General features: G+C 34.9%; 1 protein-coding gene across 6 annotated transcripts; it reads left to right on the top strand.

The window, feature by feature from the left end:
- The first annotated feature begins 999 nt into the window (after positions 1-999).
- HIT1 (Membrane trafficking VPS53 family protein) lies at positions 1,000-23,416 on the top strand. Of its 6 annotated transcripts, none has more exons than XM_022303928.2 (25): positions 1,000-1,255; positions 1,425-1,501; positions 6,089-6,183; positions 8,350-8,406; positions 8,701-8,851; positions 10,427-10,497; positions 10,823-10,947; positions 11,853-12,013; positions 12,479-12,620; positions 13,520-13,583; positions 13,817-14,002; positions 14,326-14,367; positions 14,515-14,619; positions 14,726-14,785; positions 15,584-15,661; positions 17,156-17,263; positions 17,356-17,421; positions 18,237-18,314; positions 18,391-18,524; positions 19,362-19,455; positions 19,663-19,740; positions 20,309-20,371; positions 21,066-21,134; positions 21,588-21,683; positions 22,807-23,416. In XM_022303928.2, the coding sequence occupies exons 2-25, from the start codon at positions 1,453-1,455 to the stop codon at positions 23,101-23,103; spliced, it is 2,469 nt and encodes an 822-aa protein (XP_022159620.1). In that variant the 5' UTR covers positions 1,000-1,255; positions 1,425-1,452; the 3' UTR covers positions 23,104-23,416. The 6 variants fall into 6 exon arrangements, with proteins under 6 accessions (XP_022159620.1, XP_022159075.1, XP_022159541.1 ...); XM_022303383.2 differs by having other exon boundaries at positions 1,001-1,255; positions 1,373-1,501; XM_022303849.2 differs by having other exon boundaries at positions 1,001-1,255; positions 1,368-1,501.
- Positions 23,417-24,430: the final 1,014 nt, after the last annotated feature.

Raw genomic sequence — 24,430 nt, 5'->3', positions numbered from 1 at the left:
AAACCTTTCAACTATCTTACAGCTCACCGTCAAAGTACACCCGCCACATATCCATTATTTTTCAACTAATTGTCACATTATATTTTCGGGAACTAGAAGACTAGTAAGGTGATTTTAGACCATTTAAAATGTCAGAGGTTAATATATGAACCTTTTGAAGTGACGATATCACAACTTAAATGTTTCATTCAACTTTATGGACATAATTGAAACTTGGCATCTATGAGTCGTATACCACTATTTTACAAAAAATTGCTACGCCGTATTTTCATCTTCATTTTACTATAAAAGTTGACAAAAGATGATTATGAAATAGTCTTGAAGTCTAAAGGTAAAATGAAAATTTGAAAATCTATAAGTATCAGTGAAACATATCATACGAATCAACTATAATTTTATGTAAGTTAACCACAAATTATTGAACGAGACCACCATAATATGGTTGTTCCTAGTAATCATTTGATTAAGTTTCGAAAATTTGTATGCCCCTTAAATTCGCAATAACCACTTAAATATATATTCGAGAGCAAACACAGGCACAATTAAGTGATAAAAGCACATTGTTATACAAAATGTATATGTAACACAAGGTTACCTCTCATAAATTCAACGATGTAAAACCGTATTGTGCCATCTCCTCCAATTTTAATCCTTACCGCACCAACATATAAAGTATCGAAGAGTTCTATTAATTACAATGAAGAATCATAATATCAGCGAACATTTTTTTTAGTACAATAAATGAGGTAGGAAAATTTGAATTTATGACTTTCCGATAAGGGATAGATGAGAATCGTAACTGAATTAAATTGAATTGGCATATATTAACGAATTTGAAGTCTCGAACAAAGAAGTCACATTTTTAGGTTCCCATATAGTAAAAAACATAAAAAGTATATTAAAGAAAAAACAGAAGAATAATATTGTTATAAGAAAAAAAAAAAAACAAAAAACCCACAATTTTGATTCGGTAAGGGCAGTTGCACACTAAAACTTTAAAATCAACCCATACGATTGTCGATTATCATCTTCTCTTTGGCGAACGTCGACAATCGTCTTCCTCCACAGTTCCAATTCCAACTCCCAGATCCCGCTGATCTCCATCCCATACTCCTGCTTCCTCTCACATCAATCTATCTCTTCACCTCTCTACTTCCATTACTATCAGCTACGGAGAATTCAGCTGCGGCGAACGACTGTTGCACCTGCTGCTAAGGTTCTACGGGGCATGTTGCAGAGATAAATGTGATCTGAGGTAGTTTTGATCAATTAAGCTCCATAACTGGTGTAATATATTTGAATTAACTACAATGGAAGTTTACCATACTGCCGTTCTCATTTCTCATAGTTTTCATTTTTGCAAGAAGAACAGATAGATCACCATTGGCTGTGAAGTTGACTCTCTCTGGAACTTGCGTGTTTAGGGTGAAGCATTCAAATCATTGCCAAACGATGGACAAGTCAAGCGCTCTGGAATACATAAATCAGATGTTTCCCACAGGTTACTTCCTCTGTTATTTCATCTCTCTAGCTGCTTTGTTGTAGGAATCGGAATTTTGTATGTGGGGTGGGGTAATTAACAAAGGACGGTCAAGAGGTCCGCATTGCTGCCTCTGGACTTCATTTTTAGACTCGAACTACGACTTTGGAATTCTGCCACTGAAACTTTCTTATTTATTTATTTATTTTTGTAGAAGAAATAAGAATTTTTTTTATTGATAGTTGAAAAGTTGTAAGTTAAAACTTTCTATAAAATAACATATGAACAAAGCTACCCAACACTGAAAGTAAGCATCTCGAACTTAAAATTTGCCAGAAAGCACTAGAACAAGAATTTAAGCACACAAATCTGAGGCGATGTCAATTTCTGGAATGACAGATGGATGTAATCCAACACATTGGCAGATCTCTACCCAAATCTCAACGCCATAGCTACTAATAGGGCACAAAATTAGCTGACTTGTGGTAAAAATCCACCAAATATTGGGATTACAGCTTCAGAAGGCCGCTAAAAGATAATGAAATTGAGGATTGGATGCATTTGTCTCACAGAACCTCAAATGTGATGCCCCTTCCAACAGCAGATAGATGGGTTTGGTCACTAGACCCAACAAACGTTTTCAGCACCAAATCTGTTTTCAACAAGCTGTCTATGAATGAAACCCGACAACAGAACCTCTACAGCAGAATTTGGAAGGATAAACTACCCAAAAAAAATTAAATTCTTCTGCTGGGAACTTAGTTACAATGCCACGAACATTCAAGACAAGGTGCAAAAGAGACTTCCCCATATGGCCCTATTTCCTAGCTGCTGCCACCTTTGCATTAAGGAGACAGAAACACAAGACCACCTCTTTATTTCCCGTGACTTCACTGCTGGCTTTTGGGATAGGGTTCTCACGGCTTTCGGATGGCAAGTCCCCCTTCATACCACCCCCTTTTTTTCCTGAACACCCTGCTGGCTGGCATCCCTTCAAGAATGAGGCTGGAATCCTGTGGGTTAATCTGGTGGAAGCTTTCCTTTGGGGCAAAGAAACAACAGAAGCCCTTAGATGTGTAAATGCTTTTATTCCCCTTTTAATAGCTACATTCTCAATGATCACATCTATTGGGGGAAGGCTTTTTTTGTAACCCAGCCTTTGGGGCTCTTTTGTATATTTATCATTAATGAAATACACGTTTCTTACCAAAAATAAAAAAACAAGAATTTAAGCACACATTCTATATTTTCTTACCTCTAATTATGAAATAATTTAATTTTCAGCTTTCATTTTGAATAAAAGGTGTCATCTTTTAATTTTCTAGAAACTCGCTTCGATAGCTCTACTATGGAACTTATGGCTATAAAGAAATCGTAAATGCTTTGAGAACTCTACTTCTACTTTGACTTCCTTTTGGAGCATTATACAGCTCACAGCTTCTAGGTGGTTGCTACACCTAGAAACAAATTCCTCTGTAATTACTCTCTCACTGTGATCCTTCACATTTGGAAGGACTTCTTGTGTTAGCTCTTTGGGAGAGGGTCCTCTCATCTCCATGCCATTAGGTTGTTGTTTTTTGTGAGTATTACATTTCCCAGGTTTCTTATAAAAAAAAAGGCATTATCTTTCACATCTTCTCATACATTGAGTTGATTGTATGTGTTCCAAAACATCTATCTACCATTATAATTTTTGAGTAAAATTGGATAACCATGATTTGCAATAGTTTGTAAAACATAAATTGGATAGCCATGATTTGTGGAAGTGAAACTTAATTGGAAGCGATTTGTTGTTTTAAGGAAACTTGGCCCTTTACTATTAGGTAAAATTATTTTAGTTGATTGAACGAGTTTCAATTTCTGAAAGACGATACAAGAGGACGGATTTTGGATAGGGATAGAGTTTCAGTTAATTCTATGTTCAAGGAAGTAGCTAGAGGCTCTCATGGCGAACATCTACCTCGTGGAAAGTAAAATGTCCTAGAAAAGTCAATATATTGGTACGATTAGGCTTTATGGAAGGACTAAATTCAGCTGGAAGGCTTCAAAAACAGTGTCGGTACATGACTATTAGCCCAAGTTGGTGTAATCTTTGTTTTTAAGCGGAAGAAAACATTAACCTCTTACTATTTTCATTGTTCTTTTTTGATACAACAAGTAGGGGTGGGAGATTCGAACTCAAGAGACATATGCCAATTAGCTAGGCTCATGTTGACTTCCTATTTTCATTGTTCTTAAAGTAGGAAATGTGGGAGTCATAGTTTCAAGGCTTTGGGTATTCATTAATAGCAAGAAACAACATTTATGGTGCTTTGCTGCGGTGAACTGAAAGAGAAAGCTAAAGTTCTTTGGATCAACACAGTTGAAGTTACTTTATGGATCTTTAGACAGAAAGAAATTAGAACTTTTTAATATAAATCAATCATCGTGGGAAGAAAGATTTAAGATGATGAAACAATATGAGGCTTCTTGGAGCGTTCTATTTTTTTTCTAAAGAATTTAGGAATTATTCATCCTAATATTTTGTTGGAAAGCTTGTAATCGCTTTGGGTTTATGATATCTTGTCTTATGAAGTTTTGGTGGAGAGTAATCTCAATGAAAGAAAGAATATCTCAAAAATCTCATTATTATGGGAAAAGTCTCTCTATTTATAGAGAGATCCTAACTAACAAACTAGCAACTAATAGTAACTTGTAGTTACTACACAGTAAAAGATGTTTTAAAAGAAATACAACTATAAAGCTAAACTTTTAAGATTTAATAAGCTATCCCAAAGGCCATATACGGCTACATCAAGATTTAATAAGCTATCCCAAAGGCCATATACGGATAGTTGGATTAAGGACAAGATCCTAAAGAAACTCGATAGATGGAAGCGATATCAATTATCTAGAGGAGGTAGACTGACTTTGTGCCAAGCGGTGTTGGGTAGCATCCCTTTGTATTACTTATCGCTTTTTCAAATGCTTGGACATATCAGCAAGCAATTTGAAAAGTATATCAGAAAATTTTTTTGGGGAGATGGTTCAAATGGGTCTTTAAAGCATTTGGCTCGATGGGATTTAGCTTCTCGCCCTAGTGCAAATGGTGGCTTGGGCATTGGTATGTTATTGAATAAGAACCATGCTCTTCTTGCGAAATGGGGTTGGAGGTTTAGTTTGGAAACTTCTGCGCTATGGCGCCGGGTTGTGGCCAGCATTTATGAAACAGATTGTTTTGATTGGAACACTCTGGAAAAGAAGAATTTGGGGTGTCGTAGCCCTTGGAACAACATTCAAAAACAGTGGAAAAAAGTACAGAAATTCTCTTCATTATCAGTAAAAAATGGCAAACGTACTTTGTTTTGGCATCACTTGTGGTTGGGCGAGTCTTTTTTAAAGGACAAGTTTCCACTTATGTTTCGGGTTTCCTCGAACCCCTACCTTTCGGTTCATGAAGCTTGGGATTCAACCACCTCCTCTTGGAGGATTGAAGTTAGAAGGTCGCTAAAAGATGGAGAATTTGCTGAATATATTGAATTATTGGACAATCTGAATTTGGTTTTGTTAAATGATGATAAAGACAAACTTTCTTGGAATCTGAATAAAAATGGGACTTTTTCTGTCAGCTCCTTATGTAACTCTAAGGCTCCCTTTGCTGCATTACCACGAGATTTTTGCTCAAAGCTTTGGAATTCTGGTAGCCCCAAGAAGGTTAATGTCCTTACATGGATTCTTACGTTTGGCAAGGTCAATACAGCTGAAATTATGCAGAAAAAGATACCATATATGTTTCTCCAGCCATCTGCTTGTGTTTTTTGTGTAAACTCAAGCGAAAATCAGCTGCACACTTTCTTTTTCTGCCCATTTGCAGCAACCTGTTGGTCTGCCTTTTTTGGTATCTTCAATCTACCTTGGGTTATGGACAAGTCAGTCTCGAACTTGGTTTTTCAGTTGCTGTTTGGTCTACACATGAATCCTAAAGCTACATTACTTTGGGTCAACGGTCTTAAAGCCCTTATTTATGAATTATGGTTCGAGCGCAATCAAAGGACCTTCGAAGGGTTAAAAAGGCATCCGTTGGAATGTTTTCACATTGCCAAATTCAAAGCTTCTCAATGGTGTGCTCTTTCCAATCTTTTTGTCAATTACTCACCTAGCATGATTGATTCTAATTGGGATGCTTTTAGCTCTCCTTTGTAATTTTATTTATTTTCTTTCAACTTTATGTTTTATCTTTCTCACTCCTTTGGAGTTTGTATCCTTGAACATTTTATGTTCCTTTTCATTTATCAATGAAAAGTTCGTTTCCTGTTTAAAAAAAAAAGTTTCTTGTAATGCACTATGGCGGTGTGGGGTGTGCTTTTTGTATGGTAAAGGAAAGTTGAGTGATGGGATCAAATTGTGAAACCAACTGTAACAATATCTCTTACAAGTCATTCAATCATAATTCTAAAAGAATAGTTTTGAAAATAAAAATAAGTTCAAAAAAGTTTTCCAAACAACCCTTCTAACTTGTTTGGCATGTTTGAAGTATGTTTTCTTCTAGGTCTAGCAGTTCATTAGTTATTCTTTATTCCCTAAATTCTTGGTGATATATTGACTTGGTGAATCTTTGATGATATTTAGAGGCATCTTTATCTGGTGTGGAGCCACTTATGCAAAAGATACATAATGAGATACGGCGGGTAGATGCTGGAATTTTAGCAGCTGTTCGCCAGCAGGTGATTTTTGTTTCGTTTTTCCCTGGTAGAAAACAAAAGCTTTCATTTATTATTTTGCTTGTTTGTTCTAATTTTCCATTTTTTTGATCTTGGGTACACTATGTTATGTCCATTCAGCAATTGGATTCACATTTAGCTTGATGAGTTTTCCGTTTTATATGTACATGAGATGATAGCAATGTAGAATCTACAGGCACATATTTGATTGAAAAAGTTAGATATTTTGGTTGAAATTTGAACAAAAAATGCATATATTAACAGGAGATTTAGATCCATGATTGAAGCCGACAATTTTAGGAAATGATGCTCAAGCTGTAACGATTTATTAATAAAGAACATAAGAACAGCCTACGGACAGGGCCAAGATGACTCCTTCAAAAAATTATCACAGAAACACCCTCCAATCTTGCAAAATCAAAGAGAGGTTGTAATTACAAAAGAATTTCGTATTTCTAAGATACCACCATGAAGCTAAAACATGAACACTGTTATAAAAAGAATCCCAAGACTTAGCTTTGTCTTCAAAAGGACGGGAGTTCCTTTCCAACCAAACATTCCATATTAAAGCTCTAAATTGACATCTCCACAAAGCTTTAGCCTCTCCTTTGAAATGGCACCCGTGAAAGCATTCTAAAATCCAACTATCCAAAAATCCAACTATCCCACGTCTTTGGGCACACACGTATAAATATCAAAACACCGAAACACTTTTTTGGAAGAGGATCCAAGTAAAGGTTATCGTAGAAGTCTTTAGTTTAGTAGAAGTTTCTTTCAATTTCATGAAAGCAGATTTAGTAGGAAAAGGACCACAGGGTCTGAATGCCAAACTGCCAAATCTGCCTTTGCCTCTTCCCCTAAAGCACAGGCCTCGAGACATTGAACCAACCTCATCCAGCTATCTAATTCCTTATCAAAGTGAGTTCTATGAAAACCCAAGTTCCACACCTTCTGATCAAAACACCAACAATCTGCAATCGAAGCCTCTTGTTTAAGGAATATGGCATACAAATCCGGAAAATCCTCCACTAAGTTTGCATCCCCGTTCCATTTATCGAGCCAAAACTTTATTCTACTTCCTTGACCTACTTTGAAAGCCAATTGTTTGTGAAGAAGGTAGGAAGTGTTGGCAATGTTGAACCAAGATCTACCTCTCGCTTTTCCTTTAGGATCTCTAGGCAGCCAACCATGAGATCAATGATCAATCCCATAAATACTAGCAATGGCCTTTCTCCATAGAACTTCATTTTCTTGGGTGAAACACCACAACCATTTCATAAGCAAAGCCATGTTTTTCTGACGGAAAGTGCCAATCCCAAACCTCCCAAACTTAGAGGCATAGATACTCCGGGAGGGGGTATATTTGTACATACATATTTCCTAACGGTCGTTATAAATCAATCAAAGGGTGTTGCGTTGTAACTCTTTTCACTAAATCAATCAAAAGAGTTTTTTGTATCAATATGTATAGATGTGGGTGTATATACATACATACATATCTTATGAGAAACCAAGCTTTCATGAGAGAAAATGAAAGAATATACAATGGACATTAAACAACAAGCCTGACAAAAATGGATCCACCTATAAGAATAGACCCCAATCCAAAAGAATGACACCTAACTGATAATTACAACAAGCCTTAGACCTCGATATCTATTGTCATTGTAATATTTATCGATATCTCTGTATTGATATTAATTTGATAATTAAAATAAATTTTGATAGCGAGTAAAAATAAATTTTGAAAATCAATAAACTCTAATTATAGAAATATCGGTTGTCAACCGAACATAGACATCAATTATTCCAAGATAAATGTCAAGCTTGCACAAGAATGCTACCATAGATATCTAACTAAATGGCCCTTAGATTGGTAGGAATAATCAGTTTTATTCTTCCTTTTATTTTTATTATGATCTTACTTTTGGATGTGAGTTTTTGATGAACAGTGTTCTCAGAAACATGATTTACAACTTCCCTTATTTTTAATCTTATTTGAATTTGCGTGCTTGAGGGTGTTGACTCTAACTTTGCTTCTATAATTTGCTTCTTAAGGGAGTAGAAGTGAAGCATATAATATATGTATCATATTTTAATGTGCTTGAGAATAGTGGTGTCTCTTTCACCATTTTGAAGTATTATCTTTAATGCCATTATGACATTCAGAGTAGCTCGGGGACCAAAGCGAAAGAGGATCTTGCTGCTGCTACATCAGCTGTAGAGGTTTGTCTATTTGCTTGGAAAGTTTCCATTTTTTCTATTTTAGCATTGTAGCAAGGTTTAGGAGTTTTGTATTCATTGAAGTACTGGTTTGTTCTAAGAATGGGGAATCAAAGTCAATTTGGTATTATTACTGTTTGGGATCTATAAACTGGCCAAGAACGTATTACTACCTGGAGATTGTATGATTTAGCCAGTGCTCTGCTTGTAAATTTGACTGCATGTTGGGTTTAGAGGATCTGGGTTATTTTGTTAAATTATGTATAAATGAATTCTCTCTGCTTTTTTCTGAAGCAGGAACTTATGTCTAAAATACGAGAAATAAAGACTAAAGCTGAACAGAGCGAGACAATGGTTCAAGAGATTTGTCGTGATATTAAGAAGTTGGACTTTGCAAAGAAACATATCACAACAACAATAACCGCTCTTCATCGTCTGACCATGTTGGGTAAAGTTGCATCTGTTTTATATTTGCCTCCTCATACTTCCTTTCCCTCGTTTAATATTTCCAAGCTTGACAGGGTCGTACTAATTGGTTTCCTTATCTTTGGGGTTAGATGACTTCCAATTTTGTACTACATTTCTTTCTTTCATTTTTTGGGATAAGACACGATTTCGTTCATAGAAAGAAATTACAAAGGGACGGGGGTTTTGAGGAAACCTGACGCAAAAGAAATTAATTATAAAAAGGAATGCCAAGCAAGAGAACATTCTTTCTTTATGACAAAATCATCTATGTGGCTACACTGGATTATGTAATTTTGCTTTTGAAATAAGAGTTGTGTGAAGGTTCAGCGTGAAAATGAATTTTGTATGGATGGCCTAAAAAATCAAGTGAAAAGCTAGCTAGGAGACATAGAGCTTACTGAAGTAAGATTTCTTCATTTCTAAAATTTGATTCGTTAATTAAAAGCTATTACCTTTTATAGTGTTAAGGATAACGCTACCCCTTTTACATGAAGTATCTCCACAATGGTATAATATTTTTCGCTTTAGGCGTAGCCTTCACGACTTTGCTTTTGGTTTTACCCAAAAGGCCTCGTACTAATGGAGATAATTGTCCTCTCTTGTATACCATGGATCATTATCTTCCCTAGCCAATGTGGAACTTTGTTTGCACTCTTTACAAACCCAACAATTCTCCCTTCAAACAAAGTACCATCGATAGCCTCCCTTCAGGTAGTTAACCAATCCGTACACTCTCGGACAGGAACAAAAGTTTGTTCTTATCCAAGGCTTTAGGCACACTTTGATAGAGCACAACCACGAATTACACCATGACTACAACTTCCAAGGCTAATCACTTCTTGGTTTGGCACCTGAGTATTTCACTTACACAGCTAGGTTTAAACCATGACTCTAATACCATTTGTTAAGGACAATGATACCCCTCGTACCCCAAGTATCTCCACAACGGTATGATATTGTCTACTTTGGGCATAACCCTCACGACTTTGCTTTTGATTTCACCCAAAAGGCTTCATACCAATGAAGATAATTGTTTTCTCTTATATACCATGGATCACTCTCTTCCCTAGACAATGTGAGACTTTGTTTGCACTCTTTAAGAACCCAACATATAGCTTTATGGATATGAGTTAGTTGTTGTAAAGCAAGTGAGAGAACAAGCAACCATCTGGACTAACTATAAACTGTACAATCTTTCAAACTTAAAAATAGGGAAAATATAATTATAACAGAAGCCAGTGGACGCCTATAGCCTACATCAGAACTTAACTGTTGAGTGATTTTTTAGTATAACTAGCTAAGAGCAGTCTAGTGCAACACAAGTCACTTTAAAATATCTGCTTTTGAGATGCCAAAGTTTTTTGTTTCAATTGGGGTATCATGATTTTCATCCTTGGATATCACAATTATTCCAGTTGCTCACATGGAATAAATGATGGGTTTATGTCCTTATAGTGCCCCACACTTAGTGGATCACTTGTTTATTCGTTGTTTTTTATAAAAGTTCTTTTACTTAATTCTCACTATCTACAAAAATCTTTCTATGTGATTACAGTCTCAGCTGTTGAGCAGCTACAATTAATGGCTTCGAAACGACAATACAAAGAGGCAGCTGCACAGTTGGAGGTACTTATTTGTGAATAAATTATAGAAGTTCTTCCATTTCATCTAAATTGATACTTGTGTGGTCGTTACCATTGCCGTATGCTTAATGGGAAAAAATACTTCTCTTCACTTTAACTTGATAACTAAAAGAATTTTGTAGGTTATATGAGGCCATTTTGGCATGATATGTCTGATTGCATGTTTAGGGTGCTACTTATTTGGTCTCTCCTTTTTTCATATTTTTTTTGCTCTTCCCCTCGACTTCAAAAATCTTTCCAAATGACAGAGAGGGGTTTTTGTTCTTGCTCATTCTGGTTAAAAAGCATGTATTTCTTATTCATTCCAGGCAGTAAACCAATTATGTAGTCATTTTGAAGCCTATAGGGATAACCCGAAGATCACAGAGCTTAGGGAGAAGTTCAAGAATATTAAACAAATTCTGAAATCACACGTGTTCTCTGACTTCTCAAGGTATGTTGTATTTCAAATTACAACATTATCAGATACAATTTATGTGGTGGTAATTTAGTTCTCACTGCACACAGTAAATTACTGATCCAAAGTTCAAAACTTGAGGTGAGGCATGGGAAGAGAATTAGATTATGGGAGGACAATTGGAATGTGGATCATCCACCATGTTTCACTTCTTCAATTTCAGTTGATATCCAATTAAAAAAATATCATGATGTGTTACCAATCAAATTTTCAAAAGAAGTGCATTAGCTTCATTTAACCATAAGACACAGCTTTTTTCGTTAGCTAAGGACCACCAAGAAGATTTTCTAGGCAGTCCTTGAACTTATGGAAAAAGCAGCACGTTAACCAAGGTTCCTTGAAAAGTCTGTACCAACACTCCACTGGATAAGGCTTTAGAAGAAGATTGGAAATTGCTTATTTGACTGCATTTTTCCCTCTTTTTTTTTTGGATAAGAAAAGAGTAGCTTATTTGATTGCCTTATCTTCTGGTTCTGGTTGTACTTGGTTTTTTTTTTTTTGGAGATTGCGTTTTTCTCTCTCTAAATTTACTTTTCCTTTCTTTCTTTTAAGTTGCTGCTCATGAGTCCCATATTTTCTTCTTGCTAGTCAAATTAATTCCCAAATCTTTAAGGGACGTTCCTTCTTTTGTTTTACAAATGATCCTAATCCCAGGACTTAGGAGAGTAAGAAGGAAAATAGTTATATTTTCGATTTCCGTATTTGATATACTATAGTCAGGTTGTATATTTTGATTTCATTTTTTTTTTGTAAGTTTGCTACCCAGGAGCTGAACTTGCATTTTGGGCTGTTGTAGATTGGTTGGAATGTTATTGGTTTATCTACTTCTTATAATGAAGTAATTGTGAGAACTATGTTGACACTTTTTCCCCGTACATCAGCTTAGGTACTGGGAAAGAGAAAGAAGAAACTAATTTACTGCAGCAATTGTCTGATGCTTGCTTTGTCGTTGATGCTTTGGAGCCATCTGTGAGGGAAGAGTTGGTGAATAATTTTTGCAGCCGGGAGCTCACGTCTTATGAACAGATATTTGAAGGAGCAGGTGTGCTTGTCAAGTTATAATTACCATCTTTCTTCCATCCTATGGGTAGATTGGGGGGAGGGGTCTGTAGCTATCATTTTATTGTAGAGAGGAGGAACAGGATTATCCATAGGGCGATTCAGAGAGGTTTATGAGTTTGTACATCTAAAAAAAATGCTAGAGTTTGAACTTTTTGTTTATTGTTGGAGCAAAAATGGAAAGTTTCATTATTGCAGTTTTTCTTTGCCATTATTTGTGGTAGATGTCATTCTTTCTTGTGATTCTTCTTTTTCTTAGAGGAGATCTTGTTCTCTTTAACTCTTGCAACTTTTCTTGTTGGGGATAAATTTATGAACTTCCTGTTTCTGATCAAATAAAAAATCCTTAAAACTTTTTCTCCTTTTCATATATCAATCTAAAGTTGTTTCTTGTTAAAAAAAAATCTCTTAAATTTAGCCTGAAGTTGTATGTTTGTTATATTTCTAGAACTGGCAAAGTTGGATAAAACTGAGCGAAGATATGCATGGATAAAGCGTCGTATAAGAACAAATGAAGAAATATGGAAAATCTTTCCTCCTTCCTGGCATGTCCCATATCGTCTTTGTATCCAGTTCTGTAAGAAAACAAGGTATGGAACTTGTTTCTGAGTTTGAATTATTCTCTTGTTCTTGTAATTGATCTCTCGCCAGACAACTGGTGGTTTGGCATCATCTCTTTCTAAATCAATTACAATCAAACTTCTTAAGTGCCAGATAAGCGACGTATAAGTTAGTTCTTGGATGGATGCGCAGGTGAGGAAAATTCAGCATATTTAGGGAACAATTAAGTGGAAAAAGTTAAATCAAACAATTACTTTACATAGAAAAACATCGTGTGAACTAAAAAATGTTTAAATCCATCCATGAAATTGACAAGGAGATTACATAAAGCTTGGAAATGGATAGATTAGAGAGAGAAAAAGTCCCCAATTGAAGCTAATATTGAAGCCAGTATAAAGGAAAATGTGCCAATTGAACCGTATGCACCAGAATCATCAATCATCAGATGAAAGAAGTGAACTTAGTACATATTTGAAAAAAGTTTAATCTTGTTCAGAGATGAAAATATTCCATGGAAAGAGCTGTAATACAGATGTATCTTTCTGTTATGGGAAGCATATATTTAATATATTATAATTCAAAGAAAGTTTCAAGGTCAAGAAACCACTTGGTGCAAGTTAGAAAAATCTTTTTGTAATTACTCACTTAGAGATATTTGTGGTAATTGGAAGGCCATTTGCCTTTTTCTAAATTTCATTGTGTTATTGAAGTGAGATGCTGTTTCCCTCCAAAAAAAAAAAAAAGGAAACGTACACAAGTATCCGTTAACTTGTCTTTTCACTATACCAGGACCAGGAGATGAATCATGCACTGTGCATTTACTGTGGATTAAAATAATATTCTCAGTTCTTTCTTCATATATTTATTTTTAGACCTTCTTTAAATTTTCGAGTGCTGCTTTTTGTTGAATGGTATTTTATGATTACAGAAAACAACTTGAGGACATCATGGATAATTTGAAAGAAAAGCCAGATGTTGGGACATTATTGCTGGTATATCTTTCGCTCTCTATCAAAAAAAAAAAAAAGTACCAATGATTCCACGTGGGTATATTGAAGGCAATAATTGTATTTTTAGATGAAATTTATAATCGTGTGTATATTGTTGATCAAGCACGTTTACTTTTTGAGAAGCTTGCATACTAAATCCTGTATTCTGACCACTTACAGTTTTAATATGTTATTTCTCTCTTGGCTTCTACTCATTTTCATTAAATTATGTATAGGCGCTACAACGGACTCTAGAATTTGAAGATGAATTGGCAGAAAAGTTTGGAGGAGGTGCTCGAGGGAAGGAGAATGGAAATGAAATTGAGGAATTTGGTAGAGAGGATAATAATAGTCAAAATGTTTCGGACATAAGAAAGAAGTATGAGAAGAAGCTGGCTGTCCATCAAGGAACAGAGAATGATGTACATAATTCAATATTTATATGTTCAGATTCAATGACTAGATTTATTATTATTATTATTTTTTTTTATAACTGGGTGTCGGAGCTTCGCTCTCCTGTGTCTAGAGGCACTCGCCAGAGGCCCGGACCTCGAGATATTAGAGTTTTTGGTATTAAGCTCACTAGAAGATTCGAACTTGAGACCTCTAAGCTAGTATGACCAAGAGACTCTAAACCCTTGCCAACTGGACTGCCCCTTGGGGGCTTCCAATGACTAGATTTTCTCCTTCCTTTTCTATTTATATAAAGCTTTACTTTAAATGTTATTTAAATTTTGATTGACAGGAAAAAGATGGAGTCAAGGATGTGTCAGTGCCTGGAGCTGGGGTAATTTACCACTTCCCTATTTATGTGAAATTCAATAATGAAACGTCATTCTGTTACATTGTGTATTTACAAGTGTATGAGACAAAAAAATATTCTCACATATGGATAAAATTACACTTGAAATTGTTACCACTTTTTTGTTGGCAGTTCAACTTCCGTGGAATCATTTCTTCTTGCTTTGAACCTCACTTGACAGTGTACATAGAACTAGAAGAGAAGACATTAATGGAGAATCTAGAAAAACTTGTTCAGGTAATATCATCTGCTCTTTCTGTATTTTGTAACTCTTACCCTTATAAATGTCTAACAGTTCTGTGATTATGCTGATCCTCCGCAAATCAAAATTGCTTTATGACAGGAAGAAACATGGGACATTGAGGAAGGAAGTCAGAACAATGTTTTATCAAGTAGCATGCAGGTAATTTGTAAAATATTATAATGCTTCCTATCACTTCTAGAAATATGATGCGGGCTTCCAAAGACAATCTTTCCAGTTCTTTGGAGAGTCATAGCTTATTGTAACTTAGAGTCCTGCAAATTCATTTGTTCCATCAATTTTAACATTATGTACATATGTGCTATTTTTTTATTTTTAAAGACTATAAAAAATTATTTGAATAAAACATGAACTATCACATAAAACTAAAATTTATTGATGATTAAATCATAAAATTTAAAACACGAGGGATGCTTAGGATGGATTCAGGGTCCAGGAAAGCACTCCTTGTCCACAAAAACGGGGCACCTCCTAACATTTAAAATTGATACCTCGATACCTCGTCTTTTGAATGTAGCCCCTAAACCCACTTTCTCCTTTTTCTTTCTTTTGCTGGAAAGTTCCTAAACCCACTTCTTTATATGGCTGTGGCACGACGCACAGGTTATTTTCAGGGAGCAAAGTAGCCAACTGATCATTCACATGGACATAGGCAAACACAAATCTCCCTTAACACGATGCATCTCACTAGGGTTTGAATGTTAAATGTTATTTTCACAGTAAAAAAATAACACATATACATAATGTTAAACGTTAAGCTAAGAGAAGAGATATATTAATTGAATCTACTTTTGAATTCTAAATGGATCATATTCCTTTAACAGGGAAAGAATTTCCCTTAGATGAACCCTTTCTATAAATTCCAGCTAGGAATTCTTGCCCTTGCACTCGCTCTTTGCATATTCTTATAACTTTATTGTTGGTTATTCTTTTTTGTAGTTGTTTCTAATTATCAAAAGGAGCTTAAAGAGATGCAGTGCCTTGACTAAGAACCAGACATTATTCAACTTGTTCAAGGTACATTCTAAATTTCTATATCCACCTCAGCAATTGTTGCTACGGTGGCATCTACATGTTATACTTTTTTTTTTCCCAGAAACCTGCATCTACATGCTATACTTTATTAAGATAGTTCAATAATGGGCCTATGTGGCTGGCAAAATTCTACTACAGTGAATTCCCAAATACATGTATCACCATCTTCTTGATATTGATGTGTGAAAAATAAATGTTCACTGCTGAAGGAGTTCAAATTTTCATGCGAACAAGATTATAGTTCTAGCTTTGATGCTTTTGTTTAGGGTAATTTAAATATATTCAGTTGTTCTGCTCAGAAACAAAAAATAATAAATAGTAGGAGTAGACATTAGATTTCATTTAACATATAGTTCATAGGTTCAAAACCTTGTTGGAAAGTTTCCATTTGCAACATGAAATATATCTTCTATTTGTCCAACTAACAAATACATCAAGCTTAGACAATAGTCTTGCATGTTGAATTGTTAGACTTGTTGAGATATTTCTAGATAACGAAAGGTGCATGAAAAAGGGTGGCAGCATTGTATTTTATGCAGCAACTGTTTCCTTTGTTGTTGCCAGTAAAGGGGAAAGTTATGGAGCATTATATTTTATGCAGCTTGGAGCCTCTGACGATGATGAAAAAAATTAAAAATTAAAAAAATTATGCAGCTCTGACTCAGAAAGTAAATTATAGACTGCTAATTGATTGTTTGAGCCAGTTTCATTAGTCCTGTCCTACGTTACATTGTTAATTTCTTGATGGTTCCCTTATGTTTTTGCATTTTGGAATTCTAGGGTTTCTAAAACAAGACACTGTAAGGTAAAAGCATCCATTTACAAGGAATACTTGATGTTGCTTCGGGTGTGTCCAGTAAATATTAGATGTTAAGTGTACCAGAAGAGTGATTATTGAAAACAGTGTTCATTTTGATATATATCATGCTTGAGTTGCTTTGTTCATCTTGTGCACCTGTTGTTATAGATGCATGACACTAGTTTCACTTTAGGGACGACTGTAATGCCATTATGTATTCAGTATTATGCTTACAGGTTGGATCTATTCGGCGTATTGACCATATACACAGTTTGCATGGCCAATGCTACTCTCTCATTATGAGGGCTTATTAAGCAGCATAGATTTGTATGTCAAGTTCAAAATGACCTACTGGAGATATTTTGGAAAAGTATGAAAAATTGGATTCCCAGGAACAACGTATTGTTTATATTGATATTTTCATTATAATAGAGTATCTAGCTTTCAGTTTATGTCTAAATACTCGATAAACTGCCCTTTGTGTGGCAATTATCTATTTTTAGCATCACATTTTCACAAGGAGGACGCTCTTTAGAGAATTGCGTACACATGAATTAGTCACTATTAAGTTAAAGGACTGTATATAGTAGTATATACAGTCCGGTCCAAAATATGAACAATGGATGGCACGAATGGTTCATGTAGAATAATCTCTGGTGGACTTTTCTCATCATCAGGTATTCCAGAGAGTCCTGAAAGCTTATGCTAATAAGCTTTTTGCAAGACTTCCCAAGGGTGGCACAGGATTTGTTGCAGCAGCCACTGGCATGGATGGACAGATAAAGGTGCTTAAAGAGCAATATAGAGTTTTTCCCCTTCTTTTGAGAATTATATTTATTTTATATATTCTCTAAATGTGTCTGAAAGTTGTGGACAGACTTCTGACAAGGATGAGAAAGTTATCTGTTACATAGTCAATTCAGCTGAATATTGCCACAAGACAGTAAGTTGCCTTTTGGATCATTGCATTTTACCATGTTATTGGTTGTCGATTAATCTTTTTAGTATTTATTTGACTGGTGGACACCAACAGTAACGTGTTTTTTTTTTAAATAAAAATTATAGGAAGCAACTTATCAATAATCAAGACATGGGTATTGTACAAGTTAAGAAGATAGTATTGCATCCTCCAAACTTGAAAAAATGTTATAAAAAGAAACCCACCTGCTAATTAAAGACTTTTTGGTAAAGATATCTGAAACTTTATGGCTAAAAACCAACTATTATCCAACAAAACGGGCATAACTAACTAGCTGATGTATGCAAAACTAACAGCCACAAAATGACATAATTCGTAGGACTCAGTTTCATCTTGAACAATTATAGTTGTACTTGTTTGTTTACTAGCTTGATAATTCTAAGATTTTTTGAGCAATTAGTATTTGTTATGCCTTTTCTTTAAATCATTAAAGAAAAAACTTGTTTTTGTCCTATGTTAAACCTATACTTCTCCAACTTCAGAAGCATTTACTGGAAATGGAAGTTAATTCTTTCCTGCACTGGCTGGCCAAATAGATTTTTCTAGCGGTCATGATTATCATCATATTTCATGGTTTTCATCTTAATCAATATATTTATAGTGCTTTACTGCTTGAAAAATAAATATATTTCTATTTTTATTTTCTTGAGGGACATGTTGCTTGAATAGTAGAACCATTTAAATGGAAGTATATATTTGTTTAAGAATTCATTCTAAATTTCATGCGTTTCAGTGACCTCAAGTATTTATTTATTTATTTTTTGTCGTGGGGATGTCAGTCTGGTGAATTGGCTGAAAGTGTGCAAAAGATAATTGATTCTCAACTAGTGGATGGCATAGATATGTCGGAGGTGCAGGTATGGTATTCATTACTTAATTGCAATGGGCAATGCCATTTTTTCAATTAAATCCTGTACATGTACTGTTCTGCAGGATGAATTCTCGGCAGTAATAACGAAAGCATTAGTCACCTTGGTGCATGGTCTGGAAACTAAATTTGATTCAGAAATGGCTGCAATGACTCGTGTTCCATGGGGTACACTTGAAAGTGTGGGTGACCAATCAGAGTATGTACCCCCCCCCCCCCCCCCCCCCCCCCCCCCCCCAACCCAGAAACGATTGAAGATAAAGAATACATTGAGAGTAGAGTAGCTCCTGAAAAACTCTGCTCAACCTGTCATTGAGGACTTTTGCAAGGATTTTATAACTAAAGATCTTAGAGGCTTTGTATCTTTTCAGAGTAAAAGAAATATGTGTCTCATTAACCATAGTGTTGACAGTTCAATTCTAAAAATGGTTTTAAAACATTTCCAATACGTAAACCTGAAAGTATTTTACCTCGTTTCATGACATTCCCCCTTTTCAATTACAAGTTTACAACAAATTGGAAAAAGAAATTTAACCATATTTTTTTTAGTGTACTGTGTAGAATTGATACCAAAATCCACCCCCCGTCCCCAAAATAAATAAGCAAACAAAAGTTTCCTACAAGTAAAATAAACAAATCTTACATCTTTTTGAAATCCATTGTCCACTTGTCCACATTGTTGTATTTAAACTTTCTTATATTACTGATATTTATGTGTGTGATTTCTAATGAACCCTGTAATTTTGTGTTTGTCTTGAGTACCTGTGTCCATGTCCATATTTCTTGATTTCATATGTTTTGAAGAATGCCTTATCCTCTCCTTCCTTTGTAATATTTTTTTGGTGATCAATACACCTGTTCTTATCCAAAAGGAAAAAGGAAAAAATACACCTGTTCTTCCCAAAAAAAAGTAAGTTATCTTGGAAGGTCTTTAGTTAGGCACTGGAACTGTCACCATATAAGAAAAATCTAACTTTCAAGTTTATTGGTAGTTTAATTTTAATTTTCAGTCTTATTTGCACCCATCCTATTTCAGGTATGTAAATGGCATCAATATGATTCTCACAAGCAGCATTCCCGTACTTGGTAGACTTCTCTCACCTCTTTACTTCCAGTTCTTCTTAGACAAGGTGATCATTGAGAGGATGGTTCCTCTTATTTTTCAGTTTTGCACTCATATGTTGTTGCAAACTTTAATGTTTAGTTTTCAGCATCATCCTGCTCAGTTACCTTTATATCTCGCTTGGTGCTTATTTGATTTAATGCCAGTCTTTTAGGTCTTTTACTTCTCTCTATATTATTGCTTCTATGCCAATACCTTCTCGTATTATTTTCAGCTTGCCTCATCTCTTGGTCCACGCTTCTATGCCAATATCTTCAAGTGCAAGCAAATATCAGAAACTGGAGCCCAACAAGTATTACAAGCTTAATATTTCTTGTACTGTTTTTTTCCTCTGGGAAGAAGTATTTAGAGTTAACCATGAGTTTTAGAATGCCTATGTCATTCAAGATATCTTGCGCCTGATAAATAATATCTTCGTGCACATTTTTCTTTTTTTCCATAGATTATTATGAATTAAATTAGTAAACTTAAAACTTTCGTATCAATGCCTGTAAAAGGAATTTCTGAAGTTTCACTTGTGCAATTGCTTTGTTTATTTTTTAGGAAAAGAAACTTTTTATTGAAAATATAGAAATGATTGGGACTGAGGGAGTGACATGGAAAAGGAAAGGAAAATAAAAATAAGAACAAGCTCAACTAGGAGCATAAGAAAAGTGGGAAGAACTTTTCACAGACCATGGATGATAAAATGCGTAAGTAGATGAGACAGACTTGAGACAGACTATCCATTTTGCCACTTCTTCACGAAGTCATCATTTAGTGATTTATATACGTCAAGTGTTTGCTGATAAGAAGGATATGGGTTTGACTAAAGTCAAACATTTTGACATATCAAAAGTAATATTTGAATGCTTGTACAGATGCTGTTGGACACTCAAGCTGTGAAAACAATTCTTCTTGATATTCCATCCCTTGGTCGACAGGTATGTTCAGAATTATAATAACTAATCTTGCATGAATCTCAAGTTATCTTTTATTCCCTACATCGTTTCCTATATTGGATTCTTTTTTTGTTCTGAAACGAAAGAAACTTCAATTCAGAACAACAAACAAAAAAACAGCCTAAAGGATGCGGGGAAAGATGCCCCCACATCTAAGGGGAGGAATCAAACAAGAGACATCCAACATAGGTTGATGGTAAAAAAAGAGAAGTTAAAAAGATTTGTGCAAGTCACCCCCATTTGAAACCGTGATTGTCCAAGATCACACAAGAAATAAAAAGAATTTGACTTATCTGAAAAAATTTTAAGGTTTCTTTCCTTCCAACTTAGCAAAATAAGAGTTCTCGAGGCATTTGACCATAAGACTCTTGCCTTGTCTTTAAACCACGAACCTATTCTGGATTTCTTTTCTAGTTTTCATGGTTTCATCTTATCTTGGGCATGCTCATAACTAGCTTGCTGACACAAGCAAATACTATGCCATTGCTTTGATTTTATTGAAATTATTTTTTACCATGATTAGTGTAGTTAACTGCACTTAAAAGTTACTGATGAGTATTCTTTTTCACGACTTGTTTTATTATTAAAATTTATATGTTCTAAAAAATGGGTTCTTTCTCATAAAGGTTCAATGAATTTACTTACTGACTGGTTCATTTTTTTTCCTTTCTCACAGACTTCAGGAGCTGCGAGCTATTCAAAATTTGTAAGTCGTGAGATGAGCAAAGCTGAAGCGCTTTTGAAGGTTTGTAATCAATGTCTCGACGTACTTGTTGATTTCTTTCCATTTCCTTTAAATTCAAAATGGTATCTCAAGTTAGAGGCCAAGAGAACTTTGAAAAAGCTATCCGATTGGAAGCAACTGATAAAAACAGGGGGAAGCTTTGGTAATGGAAGCAATTATGGGGATTCATCAAGATACACACTTCTCCTTTACCTGTCACTCTTCACCTTTATCCTTCAAATTCTCCTACTTTTATCTTTCCAAATTTCTTAAAGATTCTGCTTTTATCTTTCCAAATTTCTTAAAGAACTGCTTTTATTGATGCTATTAAAATAATAATCCTGTAATCTTCCCTGAAATCTGGCTGCAAGCTGGTTGATACTAATAATTCTCTAACTGACAATCAACCAAAAGTCTCAAGTCTACTAAAGTTTCCCCTAAATATCCTGACCGGTACCAATCTTTGTTGCACAGGTTATACTTTCTCCCATCGATTCTGTGGCAGATACATATCGTGCACTATTGCCAGAAGGAACGCCAATGGAGTTTCAGCGAATTTTGGAACTTAAGGTTACATTATTGCTTCGTCCCTTTGTTCATATTTTATGAAGTTTTACCTAAAATGTCAACAGTTCATGATTATTGATTTAGTGCATGACTCATTGACCATGACCAAAAAATAAAATGATCACTTAGGATCCGTTTAGTAACGTTCCTGTTTTTTGTTTCTCCTTTTCAATTTTATTAAGAAATCTAAGTATTTGACAACTATTTATGTTTCTTGTCTCTCATTTTTAGAAACATTCTCAAAACTATATAGAAACTTTAGAAATAACGAAAATAAGCTTCTTTGGCTGGTTCCCATTTCCAATTTATTCAAATATATATATATATATTTTTTAACAAGATACGAAATTTGTTCAAATATAAATAAAAATCTTGTTTGATTATTCTTTCATCATGGGTATTAGGGGCCATGCAATTCTACTTTTCTTTATTAAAAAGAAGGAAATAAAAACAAGAAACAAGAATATTATCAAACGGTCCCTTAGTTACCATTATTCAAGTCTTTAATTAGTCTCTTGAGATTGGAATATCTAATACTTCATCACTCACGTTTATATTCTTCCCAAAGAATCTGACCGTGAAATGGATCATTCAGGATTTTTGTACTTACTAGTTTAGTTGGAAATGATTTTTATGAACAAAGTTGCATGAACCAACCGTAGGCCCATCATATTCCTGGAAATTGACCACGAAATGGATCATTCAGGATTTTTGTACTTCTAGTTTAGTTGGAAATGATTTTTATGAACAAAGTTGCACGAACCAACCGTAGGCCCATCATATTCCTGGAAATTGAAAAATAAGGGTCCGATGAGAAATTCAGTCTCGCTGTATTTGGAAGAAAAGAAAATGTTATCTGCTATAATATATTCAAATTGTTCTGTCAATTTCTGGAGGGCTTCTGTTGTTGGATTATTTTCCAGATCAAGGTCTCAAGATTTTCTCTAGGAGAGTTACACATCAAATAGAAAAGCACGCTCATGCATTAGTACCATGCTTTGTGCAATGTATTTTATCGTGTTCGCAACATTTTAAGTCGAAAATTATCAGCTTATGAATTAATTATGACAAAAGCTGATGAAATAACTGTGCTTGTGTTGCATGAATCATATAATGGTTCATACAGGGATTTAAAAAAGCTGATCAGCAAAGCATACTCGACGATTTCAACAAACACGGGCCAGGGATCATGCAGCCTTCGGTTTCACCATCAGCTCCACACATCGTCACCAGCACCCCTCCAGCTCCAACAATTTCCAGTCCTGCTTCGGTCGGGGTCATGGCGTCCAGGGAGGATGTTCTTACCAGAGCAGCCGCACTAGGACGAGGAGCTGCCACCACAGGATTCAAAAGATTCCTGGCTCTCACTGAAGCTGCAAAAGACAGGAAAGATGGACCTTTCAGAAAACTTTTCAATCCTTGAAAGGTATAGGAGTGCCAATAATGTACTGATATAGATACATTTCTGGTCCTCTTTCAACAGTATATAGTTGCAATTTTTCCCGTTTTTTCCATAGGAAAGTGCTATAGTTCCACTGAATTTTGAAGGTTTTTTTTTGTTCTTTTTTCTTTTAATTCTTTAGTGGCAATTCTGCGAATGAGATGGAAAACTGTGTCGGAATTAACATGTTATTGTGAGCATGTAGAAAATGAACATGAGGTTCTTTCTGAATTCCAACTGTTTCGACAGACAAAAGCTCAAGAGTTTTATTATAGCAGCTTTAAGTCTTCAATAATTTTTTGGTGAGAAATTTCAAATTAAATCTGAAGCTTTTGAGGCAGTGTCGTCTTTAGGCATCTATTGGTGGCTTAACAAACCAGTAGTCAACTTCTCTCCAGTCTTGTCATACATTATTTTATCTTTTCTAATCTATATTTTTATTTATTTATTTTTCCCGCCTCGATGATCTATTACCTCATCAATCATCAATTAGCTAATCAGATGCGAGCCCCTCAAACTAAAATTAAAATTTTAAAAGGGGAAAAATGTTCAGCAAGATTTCATATCCAACCTTTCCATATCTATATTTCTCCACCTGTAGATTTCTCTTTTGGAAATGAAAAGAATTTGACCACTATAACTAAGTTAATTAGACATATCTTTTATCTAAACGTCAAAAGTTTGAAACCCTTATCTGTAGAACTATAAAAAAATTGCTCACCCATTATGGAATTTGTTCTTTAAGCTTGCATTAAAAAAAAAAGAAAAAAACAAAAAAAAAATGCTATCTTCACCCATTGTGGAATTTGCTCTTTTAAGCTGGCATTCTTAGTTCCATTTCCAGATAAACATTAATTTTTTTGCCACCTGAAATTGTAGACTCCATCCCTTCATTATGATGGTGGATATTGGTACGGTCTAGAGAGAATTGGAACATTATAACATAAAGTTTTGTTGTATGGAACAATTTGTTGCTACAGGTGACAGGTCTAGATAGGGCAAAAGTCAAACGTTATAACAACATAATATTTTAATCCAAAGGCGAAGCAATTCTGAACAATTTTGATAACTTCTGGTAGGGGCAAACATCAGCCAGTCCATGCTAGTTTTTCCAAATCTGACGAAAACCGACTATTCGATTTAGTTGATCGAGAACTAAACATTTCTTAAGCTTTATACATATGGCTAATTGCTGTCGGGTGGGTCGATTTCGATCAAGTTTTGAAGAATGTCGAAGGCAGAGTGGCTTGAATGATTGAAATAAGAGAAATGTAAGAGGGAAAGAGACCAAGAGAGTGAGAAATGGAAG

This window comes from Momordica charantia (genome assembly GCF_013281855.1).
Source record: "Momordica charantia cultivar OHB3-1 chromosome 11 unlocalized genomic scaffold, Mcharantia_2.0 BLBB01000011.1, whole genome shotgun sequence".
NCBI lineage: Eukaryota > Viridiplantae > Streptophyta > Magnoliopsida > Cucurbitales > Cucurbitaceae > Momordica > Momordica charantia.
Note: the sequence above shows the minus strand (reverse complement) of the source record. Positions and strands in the feature narration are given on the sequence as shown.